Below are 15,696 nucleotides of genomic sequence, written 5' to 3' on the forward strand. Positions count from 1 at the left end.
AAACAACACAGACTCTTGGGTAAAAGACCTGGGTCTGGATGCTGGCTCTTCCTAGGAGACAGATTACATGACTACTGAAGATTTAGTTAGCCTCTCTGGGCCCCAGTTTCCTCAGCTGTGAAATCAAGCTATCACCAAACGCATTTCAAAATCAAATAAAAGACTTCATTCACTCTAGTGCAGGATTAAGTGAATTACTGAGGATATAAATCATCTGGTACTAGTGGTGGTGATCAGGATGAAAACTAGCTTGCAGAAGGTCAAAACATATTTTAAACAGTCCAGAGTTCTGAAAATGTTCTGAATATGATAGTGGTGATGAAGGCTGCACACTGTGTATTTATTAAAAACCATGGAATTGAACAGATGCCTAAGATGGTGAATTCTATGTGAATTTACTACAATTTAAAAAAAGTCCAGCAGCATTGTTCTGGATAGCAACGGAAAGGCAGGTCAGGACTAAAAAGCTGGAATAAACAATACCCTCCAAAAATTTAGAAGGGTTCTCCCAAAGTCCCATTATTTAAAACAATATTCTGCAATATTGTTTTAAAAAAAGAGGCAGACATTTATTAAAAATTATCATTTAATATGGGCAGAATATTTTGTTTATTTGAAAACATCTAAATTCTCCTAATGGAAAAGCTGAAGTCACACTCCTAGGCTACACTTCTGTTTTAATCTGAAGATTAATCTGCCTTCATATCTAAAGTTTTAAAACACAAAAGGGCTTATGTTGACTGTATACATGGAAAAAATGTTTCCCCCCATAAAAGTAACCAGCCAATCATTCCCAGACTTGGCCATATTCTTCTTAGAACACACAGTTTGGCACAGGAAAGTCATATTAAGTCTGAAAAGCACAGTTTCACTGGCAAAGGCACATTTTAAGCATTACTTTAAATTCTTTGTTCCTAAATACACATCAATTTGGGAAAAGCCCAGCCTAAACTGGAAAGATCAGAGTAGGTAATAACTTCCAACTACTTACATTGTATACCTTCATAAAAGAAGGTAACAATAACTAAACTCGCCACCAAATCAGTGTCTCTAGCATGAAGCACAGTTAGCTGGTCTGTGGCTTCTACTCTTCCCTAGAAAACTAAGTATCAAGGAAGTGATGTCAGAGAAAGTCTCAGAGCCTGCTCAAACTAAGTAGCACATTAAGACTTACAAATGCTTTCCTATCAGTAAAAACGAGATAATAAGAGTATTGGTCTTTGTATCAATGAAAACAGTACCTGGCACATAGCCAGTGCTACAGAACTGTTTGCTATTACTATTCTAATTTTAAACTGAGAAAATAAGAGTACACAGTAGCAAAAGGAGTCCCATATACTCAGAGATAGTTAAAACAAACATTTTCTGCCCCCTAAAATGCCTATACTAGAAAGCTCAAAGTTTTCTGTAGGAGAGATTTTTCATATGACTGCCATGTATGTGTACAGCACTGCCTGTCTACTGTTTTCTAGATCTGCAAAGCTTTCCTAGATCTGCAAAGGTTTCCCAGGTGAATGAACACTGCATGTATGCTCACTAGATACATCCACAGCCATTTCTTACTTTTTTATTCCAAGAATTACACTGATAATCATTCTGTTGCTTCTCTCTTATACAAAGGTATCTATTTACTGCTGATTTTCTATTAGTAAAATCAATTATTAATAAGATGTGCAGAAAATCCAAAGATTAAAAGTTAATGCCATATCAAATAGAATAATTTTATTTTACAATTTAAATAAACACAGAAAAAATAAGAATGGCAATATAACAAAACGTTAACAATGGTTCTCTAAGCGGTAGGTTATGGATGTTGATTCCACTTACATGAGGTACCTAGAGGAATTAAATTACCAAAGACAAAAAGTAGAAAGGCAATTGTCAGGCGCTGGGGACACAGGAGAAAGGAGAGTTAGTGGTTAATGGGTACAGAGCTTTAGTATAAGGAAGATGACAAGAGCATGAATTTTAATATACTTAATGATACTGAACTGTATAGTTACGAACAGATAAAATGGTAAATTTTATGTGATGTGCATTTTAACATAATAAACAAAACAACAAGCTCAAAAAAAACAAACACCCAAAAACACATCAAGGGGCTTCCCTGGCGGTCCAGTGGTTAAGACCCTGGCCTTTCAATGCAGAAGTGGTGGGTTCGATCCCTGGTAGGGGAACTAAGATCCTACATGCCACACAACACGAGTCAAAATTTTTGTTTAAAAATTAAGAGTTTTTTTTTTTTTTTTAAAGTTGAGAGGCACAATCGAAGGAGGCCAAAATCACTATATTAGGGGCAGTTTTGACAAAATCTGTATTTATACTTCCTAATATTTTATATGCAGTCAGAGATATTACTTTGCCAACACAGGTCTGTCTAGTCAAGGCTATGGTTTTTCCAGTGGTCACATATGATGTGAGAGTTGGACTATAAAGAAAGCTGAGCACTGAAGAATTGATGCTTTTCAACTGTGGTGTTGGAGAAGACTCTTGAAAGCCCCTTGGACTGCAAGGAGATCCAACCAGTCCATCTCATCCTCTGTCGTCCCCTTCTCCTCCTGCCCTCAATCTTTCCCGGCATCAGTATCTTTTCAAATGAGTCAACTCTTCGCATCAGGTGGCCAAAGTATTGGAGTTTCAGCTTCAACATCAGTCCTTCCAATGAACACCCAGGACCGATCTCCTTTAGGATGGACTGGTTGGATGGCATCACCAACTAGATGAACATGGGTTTGGGTGGACTCTGGGAGTTGGTGATAGACAGGGAGGCCTGGCATGCTGTGGTTCATGGGGTCGCAGAGTCAGACACGACTGAGCAACTGAACTGAACTGAACTGATATGCAGTCAAGGCTAGCTACTTTAAATGTGACTCATAATAAAACTTCAATTGCAAAAATATCTGATAAAGAACATGTATTTAATACATTAAAAAATTCCTACATCTCAATAATAATTTGGTATCAAAATATAGGCAAAGGATCTGTACAGACACTTCGCCAAATGGCAAACAAGCACATAAAACATACTGAACATCCTTCAAGTCACCACAGAGATGCAAATTAAACCCAAAATGAGATACCACTACAAACTCACAAAAATGGCTAAAATAAAAAAAGACTAACAGTACCAAGTATTAGTAAAGATGTGAAGTAGCTGAAACTCATAGATGGCTAGCTGGAATGCAAAATTGCAAAGCCACTTTGGAGAACAGTTTGGTGGCTCAGACAGTAAAGAATCCACCTGCAAAGCAGGAGACCTAGGTTCAATCCCTGAGTTAGGAAGATCCCCTGGAGAAGGGAATGGCACCCCACTCCAGTATTCCTGCCTGGAGAATTCCATGGACAGAGAAGCCTGGTGGGCCACAGTCCACCAGGTTGCAAAGGATCAGACACAACTGAGTGATTAACAATGGCAGTTTCTTAAAAAGTTCATATTCATGAAACTAACTAGCCAGCAATTTTAGTCCTATGTATCTATCTACCCAAGACAGATGAGAACAAATGTCCACATAAGAGACTCAGGTATAAACATTAAAAGCAGCACAGTAGCCAAACCAAGGCGAAATAACTCAGATGGCCATCAACTGCTAAATGGATAAACGAAATGTGGCAGATTCACACAATGGAACACTGCTCAGTAAAAAGAAAAGATAAGAGAGTACGAAACGGAAAGCAGACAATGGGTGCCTGGGCTGGGGGGCGGGAAGACTGGCTGCAAAGCACACGAGGGCACTTTCTGAGGTTACGGAAACAGTCTGTATCTTCACTGTGGTGGTAATCACACCGCTGGCTGCACATATTTGTCACTTAACTGTGTATCTTAAATAGGTGAATTCTACTGTATAGAAATCATATCTCAATAATGACAACTGAAAAAAATCAATTACAATGGGAAGCAGTAAAACTGGGACATAGCAGCCCTTCTCAACAACTGATTTCTTTAGTTGATAACATCTTTATCCTTGCAGTGTTTGAATTAATCATTCAAAAATATTGGGGTAGGAAATAGAAACAAAAAGGGAAGATTAAGGATGTTTCTCTCAGACATACCATTCTGACTTTTCTAACTTGAAAAATATAATTGAGATATGGCCAAGACTACACTTCACGCTAAATCCAGGCAAATAATGCAATTCAAGAAAAGGGGGAAAGATGAGTGCTGTATATCAATTCTATCTCAATAAAACTGGAAGAAAAAAAAGAAGACGGGAAAAAAAGAGTATATTGTCTTCAAATACTTCAGAGGGGCATTTATCATATATGCAAGTTAATGTAACTCTAACTGGAAGGTACTATGACATTCTAATTTTTAAACATTATTATTGATTCATGAAGTCAGTCTACTCTTTCTGGATTTAAAAATTGTTGAAATAAAACTTTTTTAAAAAGCCCAGATTACTTATTTCAGTACACTAAACTGTTGATAACTAAGTGCCAGAAAATATACTTCATATTTTAGTTGAATTGAAGTACTTAAAAGTCTAGATCCAACAAGCTAGTTGTAAAGTTGCCTCAGTTTCTCTTGGGGAAAACCACATTCCAAAGTGTTACCACAGATTTCTTTTATTTGGAGTGACTGGGCTGTCTAAGGAGGAAAAGAAACTTGCTTCTGAGCTTGAATAGGAATTTCTCAAAGCTAAAGAGAGTGCTCTAAACTCTGCCAAATTGTGGATGGTATATAAACAGACACAATATTTATTTTGGGACAAAGATCCTGCAAGCAAGTAAGCAAACTGCTCCAGAAACAGCAGTTACGGAACTTTGAAGACAATTTTTTTTTTTAAGACATTTAAAGTAAGAGTTTTTGTCTTTATTTGTTAAATCAAATGCTATTAAACTTTGCTTTGTTATTTCATGCTGATGAAAATGAATGATAAAAAGATTTTTAAGTATGAATGTTCAGAAAAGAAAAAGAAGTAAAACACATAACTTATCAAAGTTTAAAAGCTAAGTGCTCTGATGCCATTATATAACCACTCCCAATGTCTGCTATTGTTATCTATCAATTAAAATCATAAGTAATGAATAGCAATACAAAAACTATAGAAAGTTTAACCTCTTTTTCTGGGACCACATCTAATATATCTAGATGAAACTAGATAGTATATTCAATTTCCATAGAAAAAATGGAAAACAAACAATAGCACTATAAAGTTAATTTCTTCAGTTTACAAGATTTTCATACCCTCTAACTTCATGCTCACAAACTAGGATTATGCAGTAAGCATAATCATTAATTTTAAAATCTAAGGACGCTTTAAAAAACACAGAATGCATGCAAAAACCATTAATCTGACCACTCAAGACTAATAACTTATGGTCAACCATAACCATTTGCATTTGTTTGAAATAAAAGTTAATTGGAAATAAGTTCCAAGAGGAAAGACCAAAGGAACAGGGTGTTGCTTGGTCTAACAAAATTTCACAGAGAATGATTTAAATTCTGATCTGTTGCATTTCTTGTCTTCTGACAGCTACATTAGAGGAAAGCAGTTTAAATTAAGGGACAATGATGAACATTTTGGCTGTCTCGGTTTATAAAACACCAGGATGGACCACTGGGGAAGGACATAGTCTCCCAACACCATACTGCTACTTGAAGTGAAGCGACCTAAGGCCTCTACAGCACTGAAAATCCTTGATTATCTACGATCTCACTCTACAAACCTATCAAATAGTCTAGCTTTGGATAGGGCTTGACAATTAAGGCGGCATTTTCACATATTCTGGTACTTCATTTAATCCTCACATGAGGTTTATGAACAGGGAAGACATTCTGATTCCCATTTACAGCTAAGGAAAACAATTGTTGATTGTCTTCTGACAATCCAAACATATCCAGAGCTCTCTCCATTATACAGTATTATTTTAAACCTCTTCTAAGAAAGACCCTTAATAAAGAGTCAGCTTTATCTGTTAATAGCTCACTAGGTACCTGGGTGCAAAAGTTTTAAATATATTTGAAAGTCAGACTATAAAAGTGTGTGCTCTGACTTGATGGTCAGTTACCCACTAACAGACCTTTCTTACTGAAGACTCTAGGTTTGAAAATATTCCAACAAACACAAAGGCAGAAAGAATGAATACAAAGACTGATTTTGCGAAGCCCATTTTCTTAGATCATAAAGCCATATTTCAAATCTAAGAGAATATGGAACTTCTGTTTCCTATTAGCATTCTAATTTTTTTCCTGAATTCATCAGATTTAAGTGAACACTGGGAGCCAGCCTCTAAGATGGCCCCAAAGATCTCAGCCTCCTCCCATATATGTGAATAAACCAACCCCCTCCCTGCTGAGTGTGGGCTAGACATAGCGACTCGCTTCTAATGAACAAGAAGAAAAAAGTGATCAGAGAATAAGTCATAAAAAGCAGGATGACTTCATTCTTTTTCTCTCTATGGAAAGGAATATATGACTAGGAATTGAAGCCACCAACCAAAAGTCATGTGAGTGAGTTTGCAAGGGGATCCTTTAGCTCCAATTAAGCCTTCAGAGACTGAAGAGCCCCAAGAGCTGGACTGCAAACTCATGGGAGACCCTGAGCCAGAACCAACCAGCTAAGCTACTCTCAGATTCCTGTGGAAGGGCTCAAGGGGATGAAATATTATCTGGACTGTGGGTGGTGTTTACATGGGTGTGTACATTTGTTAAAACTCAAATTATACACTCAAAATGGGGTCATTATTTGGTAAATAAACTATACTTTCATAAAGCTGATTAAAAAAAAAAAAGACACTGAAATCTTGAGATAAGCAGACAAAGGGTCACTTAGGAAAAAGCTGTGCCATCATTTAAGAAGTTACGGGTGGGTGCTGAAAACAGAAGCTGCAACAAGCTACCACCACAAACTCACATGCCCTAAACTGCTCAAAATTGCTCCGCCCACAGCTTTTCTCATCTCAGATGACTGCAATCCTATACTCCCAGTTGCTCTAACCAAGAAAAGTTGGAGTCATTCTTGACTCTCACACCTCACATCCAATCTATAAGCAAATCCTGTTGGCTCTATCTCAAATATTCCTGGACTATGACTCCTCCTCACTGTGTCCATTGCTACCACCCTGGTCTCTCACCAAGATTACCATACCAGCCCAATGGGCCCCCCTGCTTCACTCTTGCCTGCTAAAACTGCTGTTAACCCAGCAGCTAGAGTGATCTTTTCAAAACTAAAGGCAGATCAGAAAATTCATCTGCTCAAAGAGCAGAAACTACTCTCCACTCTACTCAGAATAAAAGTCCATTGTTGTTCCCATGGCCCCTCACAGTCATGTAAACTGGCTTCTTGCTATCTCCCTAATCTCTCCTACTTCTCTCCTCTTTGGTCAGTGTACTCTAGCCGCACTGGCCTACTCACTGTTTAACACACACACTGTGCAAGCTCCCACTCCAGGGCCTTTACAAGGCTGTGTCACCTGTTTGGATCACCTTTCCCTCAAATATCTGCATTGCTCATCATTCCCTATCTTCCTTTAGGTTTCTGCTCAAATATGACCTTCTTTACCCAGTCCTTCCTGTTTAAAGTTGCACACATTCCTGTTCATTGATCCCTTATTTTATTCTAATTTTCCTTTTTTCCCCCCAGAGCATTTATCACTTTGTAACATACTACATAACTTATAAACTGCGCATGCTGCCTGTTCTTCCATTCCTTCCATAAAACAACCTGTAAGGCAGGATCTTTTGTTTTGTTTATTCATATATCAAGTGCCTAGAACAGTACTCACTAAATTACATAATAGGTGTTAAACAAAGACCTTCTGAATGAATGAATTTTTTAATAACTCTGCCAGTTACTGAGCTAAGCACTTTACATACACTGTTTTATTTAATCCCTAGGGCCACCCTGGGACACATGCATTAACCTCACTTTATAACTGAGGACCATAAAGATTAAACAACTTGTCTAAAGTTACAGAATAAATGAAGTAGTATATGAAGCCAGGACTTCACCTCAATTTATATGTAACTCTAAAGGCTCAATTTCTCAAAGCTGGGTTTGAATGGGAAGAGAACTAAGCTGCTTTAGCACCTAACTAGGTTGAAAGCATGTGGAAGAGACACTGATTTTGGATTTAGTATAAGGAGCAGAGGCAAATAATTAACATTTAGGGAAACTGCTTCAATTTGCTTTGCTTCTAGTCCTATGGGCACAGAAATAAACGATGATGGTTATCAGAAGAGAAATAAGAGACCCCAGAGCCTGAGCTCTATGGATGAGAAAACATGGGTTAGTATCTTTTCTCTAAATTCATTACTATACTTATCCCAGTGGTAAAGAGCGAAATACTAGCAGGGTTTTGTTTTTTTTTCCCTTAATGTTGTTGGTTTTTTTCATTAAAACGCTTTCTTTTTCCTAGATTCTACTGGTGTAGAAAGTACTGGTAAAATTATATTTGAGAAATATATCATCTATACACAAACATTTACCAATTTAAATCTGAGGGAAAGATACAGATTTCTGCCAGTATTACCATCCTTGGAACACAGCCACATTCATTTGTTTACACATTGTCTATGGCTCCTTTCACACCGTAACAGCGAACTTGAGAAGCTGCAACAGAGATCATATGCCTGCAAAACTGAAAATATTTAATCTGGCACTTTACAGAAGAAAATCATAAAACAAATATTAATAAAATATAAGTTTCCGGATTTCTTGCATCAGTTCTATGATTTTTCTTGGTATATTTGAAAACACTTTCGCTAAGTTCTAGAACAAGCTATCTAAGGTTTTTGTTCTTGTTGATCGTATAACTAAAAACATCTCAACGGCTTAAGTCCAAGGAAAATATGGTCTTCAATCTACTAAACAGATATCATTAATTTAAGCAAACATATTCTAGTAGAATTAACACCCCTTTACTAGTTATTAAATACTAGGAGATTTTAGTAACATTGAGATGTCATCATGAAATCCTAAAAGAGTTTAGCATAAAAGTTGAGAGGAAAGAAATTTTTTGGTTTATGTTTTTAGTATCTGAGCTAGCAAGTTAAACTTCAAGGAAGTATTTGGAACAAGGAAAAAAACAGCCACACATTCATACACCAAACAGACAAAAAAGTAATAATCACACAGTCATTACTTTCCAACTTCTCCTGTATATATTAATAATTACCAAGTAGTAAACCCTGGAACATTTGCTTTTAATCTTCCAAGCAAACAAGTCTAACACATAGAAAAGCAAACTTCAAACTTATTACTCATTTTAAAATTCTGTAATCTATTTTCCCTCTTCCCATCAAAAGATTAGTTGATTTGTAACTCACAAAAGAGCAAACTTTATTTCACAAAATTAAAGGAAAAAAAGCCCACAACTCTTCATTGTATATGTACAAGATATGAAAATCCTTTTTCTAATACAGCCCAATACGAAAATCTTTTAAGTTCCTCAAAGGAATATTTAGATGATCCTTATGTTTCACAAATAAAGTGATAGGTTATACTAGTCACAATGACACTTAGAAAACAATTTTAGCAAGTTAATAAAAACAGGTATAGAAACATGCTGCAAAGGAAACAGGAGAAAGACTGAGTACAAAACGAGGTAAAAAAAATTTTTTTCTTTAAATATTTTATTTCAAGAAGTCAGTTTCTACATTAAAAGATGAACTAATCCAAGACACTATTCATTAACATTTCATCAAAAGCACATAATTCATTTAACTTAGATTTTAATAGGGCTCTCAACTTAAACATCTCTACCTACATTTTTCGTATCTTTGATCTAAAACTTCCTACATACAAATTTTAAGATATTTGTTTCCCAGAAGCTTTTCCTTCAAACAAAAAAATATTTCCATGTTAACATTTTCATATTTTCTCAAAATTAAATTTGCTACATTAAAAAGTGGAAATCTATCCATGAATCATTTCTAAATACTATTAAATTTTAAGCCTAAGTCTTTTCCCATTTTTCTCTAATTTTCATTTTTTAAAAAAAACACTATAGTTACACACATTTTAGTAAAACAAAGAATTTCTTGTCCACACTTTTAAAGGAATTAAGTTTCAAATGTTACATATAAGAAAGCACACTACTCTCTTTAAGGGTGAGAACTTTCTGTGGCAAATGACATAAGCATCATATTAGCAATGAAATTATATAAAACATTTGATTTTTAAGAATTGTATTATATCTTTTTTTTTTTTTTTTTAGTTCTACCACTTTATTGCTACCAACCCATTTCCCTCCACCCTTGTGCACACATGCTCAGTCATGTAATCCCATGGACTTCAGCCCGCCAGACTCCTCTGTCCATGGACTTTTCCAGGCAAGAATACTGGAGTGGGTTGCCATTTCCTTCTCCAAGAATTGTATTATATCTTTTTAATATGGAATGAAAGCAAATCTGATCACACCTCTATAATCAGACCTGTGATTTCTTTCTTAAAATATAAATCACCAGGTAATTGCTAATAGTAAAACAATCCACAGTATTTCAAATTGCAAAGAAATGTTTCCTACCTTGCCTGCTTCTCTTTCTAAGTCGACATACTCTCGGCTAGGTGTTTGTCGCTGTTCTCCCTGCCAGCTGGCCGGAAAAAACTGGAGAGACAGATTGGTTCCTGTGGCCACAAAAGCCTTTTAGAAAAATCAATACAAACAGGATCAGGAGCAGGACATTACATAAATTATGCAGGCAGTCATTTATTTTTACATCAGTTTCTGTCTTAAGCCAGGCAGCACCAAGATTACTTAAAAGTAAAAAAACATGCACTCATCATTTTTCTTAAGTATTAAGTTACAAACATCTGATTCCATTTTGAGGACATTTGCCATTGGCTGCTTAAATATAAAATCAGACATGGAATCAATACTTTCTTTCAGGTCATTTTTTGCTGACGTTAGTACAACGCACTGCTAATGTCTAACCAGAAGCCCCCATAACTACATTTAAGAACTTGTATTTTTAAACATAAAAATCACTGAAGGGCTGAATATTTTGAATTTTAAAGCATACCACAATTTAAAGTTGTGTAAATGAGACACTTTACTTTTTCTTGATTTTCCATGCTCAAAGAAACACTATGCTTCAAAAACCATGCTAAAAATGCACTTGGAGATGACTGGAAGTGAAAATATCTCCACGATATATCACATTGGGAGGATCTCATTATCATGAATAAACTGACCAAATATCATTTCCAATGATTTTTAAAAACCAAAATTTATAAGATGAAGATAATATCCTCCATTATGGTTTTCAGTAGAACTCACTCTCAGAGACAAAAATTCCAGTTTCAGGAAAGGCTCAGCTTAAAAAACACAGACTTTTTCATCCCTATAGGTGTCTATTTTATCCAGAGTTTCCCAAATTCCAATCACTTGCACACTGAATATAAATAAATGTTAATTAACTAATAGCCCACTATTGAAAAAAAAAATGCATTTGGGACTGTCTCTCCTCTGATAAACCATACACTAGCATGTGCTATGACAGTACTCATCTCTCTAAAACCTTGGATGAATTTTTAAAAATGCATTTTCGAAAATCTGACTTTAGGAAAACTGGATCTGACAATAACAGAAGAGTATTCATCTAATATTTATAAAAGATTTGAATGGCACAGCTCGACAGAACAATCTAAAACCATTTCAATAAAGTGTCATTCTGTGTAGCCCCAGAGCAATTTAACTCTATACTTCCCCCTAGTTAAAAATGGAAGTAACACTGTCCCTCTTTTCCAGGGAAAATCTAAAAGAAATACATAAAAAGCATTAAAAAAATTCTGCATGTAAACTCTTTGTTGAAATCAGAGAACTTTTTGTTTTAGTTTACTAATTAAAATTCTAAAACATAATTTGTTTCCAAGTATAGAGTCTTCATCTGAAAGCTAGGGTTGCACATTCTTGGGCAATTTGTTTAAAGCATTAGCTGATTCAGCTATCCACTAGTTCCCCCAAGATAGGGGCTTAGATTCTTTACAGATAAAAATTACAGCACTTCCTATTTCTATGATTGATACTAGAAGGTACAGTGGTCAATCTAACTGCTAAATCTCTATAGATACCTTTAATGGCATTTCCCTCATCACTGGGATACCTTTCTTGTGGCAAATACTTATATGAATAGACTGAACAAACATCAATATTATGATATTAACCTTAAGAACTTTGCCAACTAATAGCATAAGTTTAAAAAACAACCACTGAAGTGAAAAGCAGACACTAGGAGGCAAACTGCCTAGGCTGACCTGAGGCAAATTACTTCACTCTGAACCTCAGTTTCCAGTACTTGTCAAGTGTTTAGAACACCACCCAGTAAATGCTACATTTATTTGCTAAATACAATGAGAAGTAATTCTTAGCTGAAGAAGACAGCCAATTCTTTCAGTCTCAGACAGTGAAATTCACAGAGCAGAATGGTGACAGATAAGAGAGCCTGCCCACGAATGAATACCCTGCCAAAATCGGCAGCCATGTTTCTTCAGTAGTCACCTAGTAACAAATCCTTCTGTCACAGTGTATCCCAAATCAGCTCCCGGCTAAGTAAAGACATTCTGCAACTCATTACCTCACCTCCCGCCTGAAGGCCAACCTCAGAAGATTTCCTGCTTCATCACTTCATGTCCATTATCTCATCAACATACCTCTCTGAGACTGGAGAAGTGGTAAAAACAGATCACACTCCAGAATACCATTTCTCAAATTTATTTGACCACAGAACTCTCTTTTTTTAATGGAACATCTACAATACATAGGAGTTGGGAAAATTTTGTTTGAAAACATAAAAATCCACACTGGTAAAAATGGCTATATGGAGAATTCTCAAAGTGTCCTGATTATATTTCATGAGGTTTCATTAAATTGTAAAATAGCACACTTGTGCCAATCCAACATACCTTTTATTCTTCCATCTTCAAGATTAAAAACAGTTTTTACCACTTTCACAGTAGTCACCATACCTCTCATAAGTATTTTTTTTATTAATCATTAGTGTTGAAGGTATCTCTTAATACTATAATACAAGAGCTTATATAAGGAATAAATCTGATTTTACAAAATAGATTCTACCCCTCACCTATAATCACACTTATCTTATGCTATGATATAGAGTCTTGCAAAGTTTTATACCTAACAAGAGATGACCATCACAGCCTTATGTTGCTTTACATCTAAATACAAAATAAATTCTTCATTAACCTCACTGATAAGGTGTTCATAAAAAAAAGAAATAAAAGGGGGGAAGGGTTGGACACAGTTTGGAGAGCTATATATTTTTATCATACATGGCTGCTATTAAAATAGAAGCAAAAAAAAAATGCCTTTCCCTACCTATTTTCCACCACCAAATAAGTAAAAGCCACAGCCTGTTTACAAGTCATAAGATAAATTTGGGGCATTAAATGAAGTAACCTTTAAATTCAAATAATCAAGTGCTTATGATGCAAAAGATACTGGGCAAAACCCATACGAAGGGGGCATATATGAAATTAATGTGGTCTCTATCCCCTAGAAGCTAAAACTCTTGTTAATTTAAGTATGGTTAACATTGAATTAAAGGGAGAATACTGGAGAGGAAAAAGTGAAATTCCTTCCAAATACAAAGTTATACTATTCAACGCATTAAACTGTGCTGTCTTAATTACAATTCTTAGATGAAATTCAAACTACTTATCTTCTTTAACCTAAATACTTGTTAGAAATTAAGAACTTATTAAAATTTGTAGGATCAGATTTTTGGAAGAAGAGAAGGCCTAGAATTAGAATGTCTGATTTATCCCTGAAGAGGAATTTATAACAAATACAAGCAACCTATAATACTGCTATAACAGGAAACTCATGTTATATATGATATAGTAATTCAAATATACTATGAATTCATATATATTCAAATACACTTAAATTATACCACCAATTCATAATCACATGCAGTAAAATTTGATATGACAGAAAATACCCTATTAACTGTATTTCCCTAAAAAATTAACTATATTTCTCTAAAAAATTACAATAGCATTTTATAGCTCATCTTTTATACTTACATCAATTACTTCCAAGAAATCCATTGGTTGGGTATACCATCCACCTTTTCCAAAAGGAAATCCAGACAAAGGATGATATAATCACTGAACCAACTAAGTAAGGAAAGATTCCTCTACCACTTAGTGCCAAAACCAAAAACTATTCGTCCTATACATCTGAATCATATAACAATTACAACTACTCAAGCAAGTGGGCTAAAAGCTAGACATTTTCTTTTATAATGTGCAATAATGACCAAATATTCTAGAGTTCCTAGTAAAGTTGGTCATATCTTCTCATTATCTGTAATACAATTTAAAAAGCCTTTGTCTTAAACATCAAAATATTTTTAAAAAACAAACTTGATTTCAGTGATGAAAAGGGAGAATTTTATGATATGTGAACTATGTCTCAATAAAAATATTCTCTACTGTACAGGGAATGGGAGACGCAAATGGTCCAACATGTCTTTCTATTGTTAACCTAAATTCAAACTGCGCCTGTAGCTTCAAGTGTGTGAAGATGCAGTGGCCCAAGTCATGGAGCAGATAATCAGATTCCATTATACAGTTCCTCAACTTCTTAAAAAATTAACAACCAGTCTCCTTTCTTTAGTTATTTCCGATGCACTTTTTGGCTCCATCATTCTCTCATTAGCACCTCCAATAGGACAAACCAAAAGGAGATGAGGCGAAGTAGGATACTTGAATTTTTTTTCAGCATAACGTTTGGTGGAGGTAAAGCACCAAATCTAGCATCTAAAACAGGGCCTCAAATCGACTGTGGGTTTTGCAAATCCATGCGATTCTTTAAAAACTGCAGGCCTAAGCGGGATATGTTTTTTAGGTTTGGAGGGAAAAAAAGGTTGCTCTCCGATGCGAAGAAAAGATGGCACGTTTTGGGGGGCTTCTTTTTTTCTCTCTTAGGACAACAGATAACTCGATTTACCCTCTGATTTATTCCCAGCTCCAATGAAAAAGAGATAGCTTCACACATAGATTTACGCAAAACCTAGCCCCCGAGACAAACTATCGCCCAAGAAATAATTTGGAACGAAGCCCACTTCTTTTTCCCTACGGGTGTTTTCTTCCTACTAATATCCCGACCCTTTCTTTTAATCAGGGTCACAGCCCATATAGTGACCTTTCCTGGTTTAGTTGGGCTCGGATTTGAGATCCACTCGCGGCAAAGTGTCCGCCGAGTCGTGTGTGGGAAACATAATCCACCCGCCGACGGCCACCTGGAAGCGTCTCCCCGCGAGGACGCGGCCCGCCAGTGTCTGGTTTCGCATTTTGAATCCCGAGTAGGAAGTGAGACGGCGCCCGCTCAGTTCCGGGAGCCGCGGCGTCCGCGGCGCCGTCCGGAACCGGCCTGGGCCGCGGCGGCCCCAGTGCAACAAGTGACCCGCGCGCGCCTCACTCCCCCGCGCCCCCGTCCCGCCGACTTACGATTTCCGAGCGGCCGTCGCGGCAGGCGTTCTGGAAGCGCGCCTGGCGCTCCTCGTGGGGCCGGTCCCTGAAGCCCGTGTACTTAATCTGCAAGGCAGAGACGGCCCGAAATCAGAAGCCAAATCCGCGCCGTCCGCCCCGCGCCGCCCCGATAAGGGCAAGCAGAGTCAGCGGGGAGACGGCTGCCCGGGCGAGATTGCCCCTCCGCGGGCGCGCCGGCGCGGGGATCCCCGGGGCCGCACCGCCCAAACTTTTCTCCGCCCGGGCCCGCTCGGGGCGC

The 15,696-nt window shown here is 36.8% G+C and overlaps 1 protein-coding gene across 2 annotated transcripts in view; it reads right to left on the reverse strand.

The window, feature by feature from the left end:
- CBFB (core-binding factor subunit beta) overlaps positions 1 to 15,696 on the reverse strand; it is a 48,375-nt gene that overhangs the window by 32,291 nt on the left and 388 nt on the right. For both annotated transcript variants that reach the window (XM_043435302.1, XM_043435303.1), the window contains exons 2-3: positions 15,417 to 15,503; positions 10,468 to 10,584 (exon numbers count right to left, since the gene is read on the reverse strand). In XM_043435302.1, the coding sequence (XP_043291237.1) occupies positions 10,468 to 10,584; positions 15,417 to 15,503 (204 nt within the window). The remainder of the gene's footprint in view (positions 1 to 10,467; positions 10,585 to 15,416; positions 15,504 to 15,696) is intronic.

This window comes from Cervus canadensis, chromosome 18 (genome assembly GCF_019320065.1).
Source record: "Cervus canadensis isolate Bull #8, Minnesota chromosome 18, ASM1932006v1, whole genome shotgun sequence".
In the NCBI taxonomy this organism is placed as follows: domain Eukaryota; kingdom Metazoa; phylum Chordata; class Mammalia; order Artiodactyla; family Cervidae; genus Cervus; species Cervus canadensis.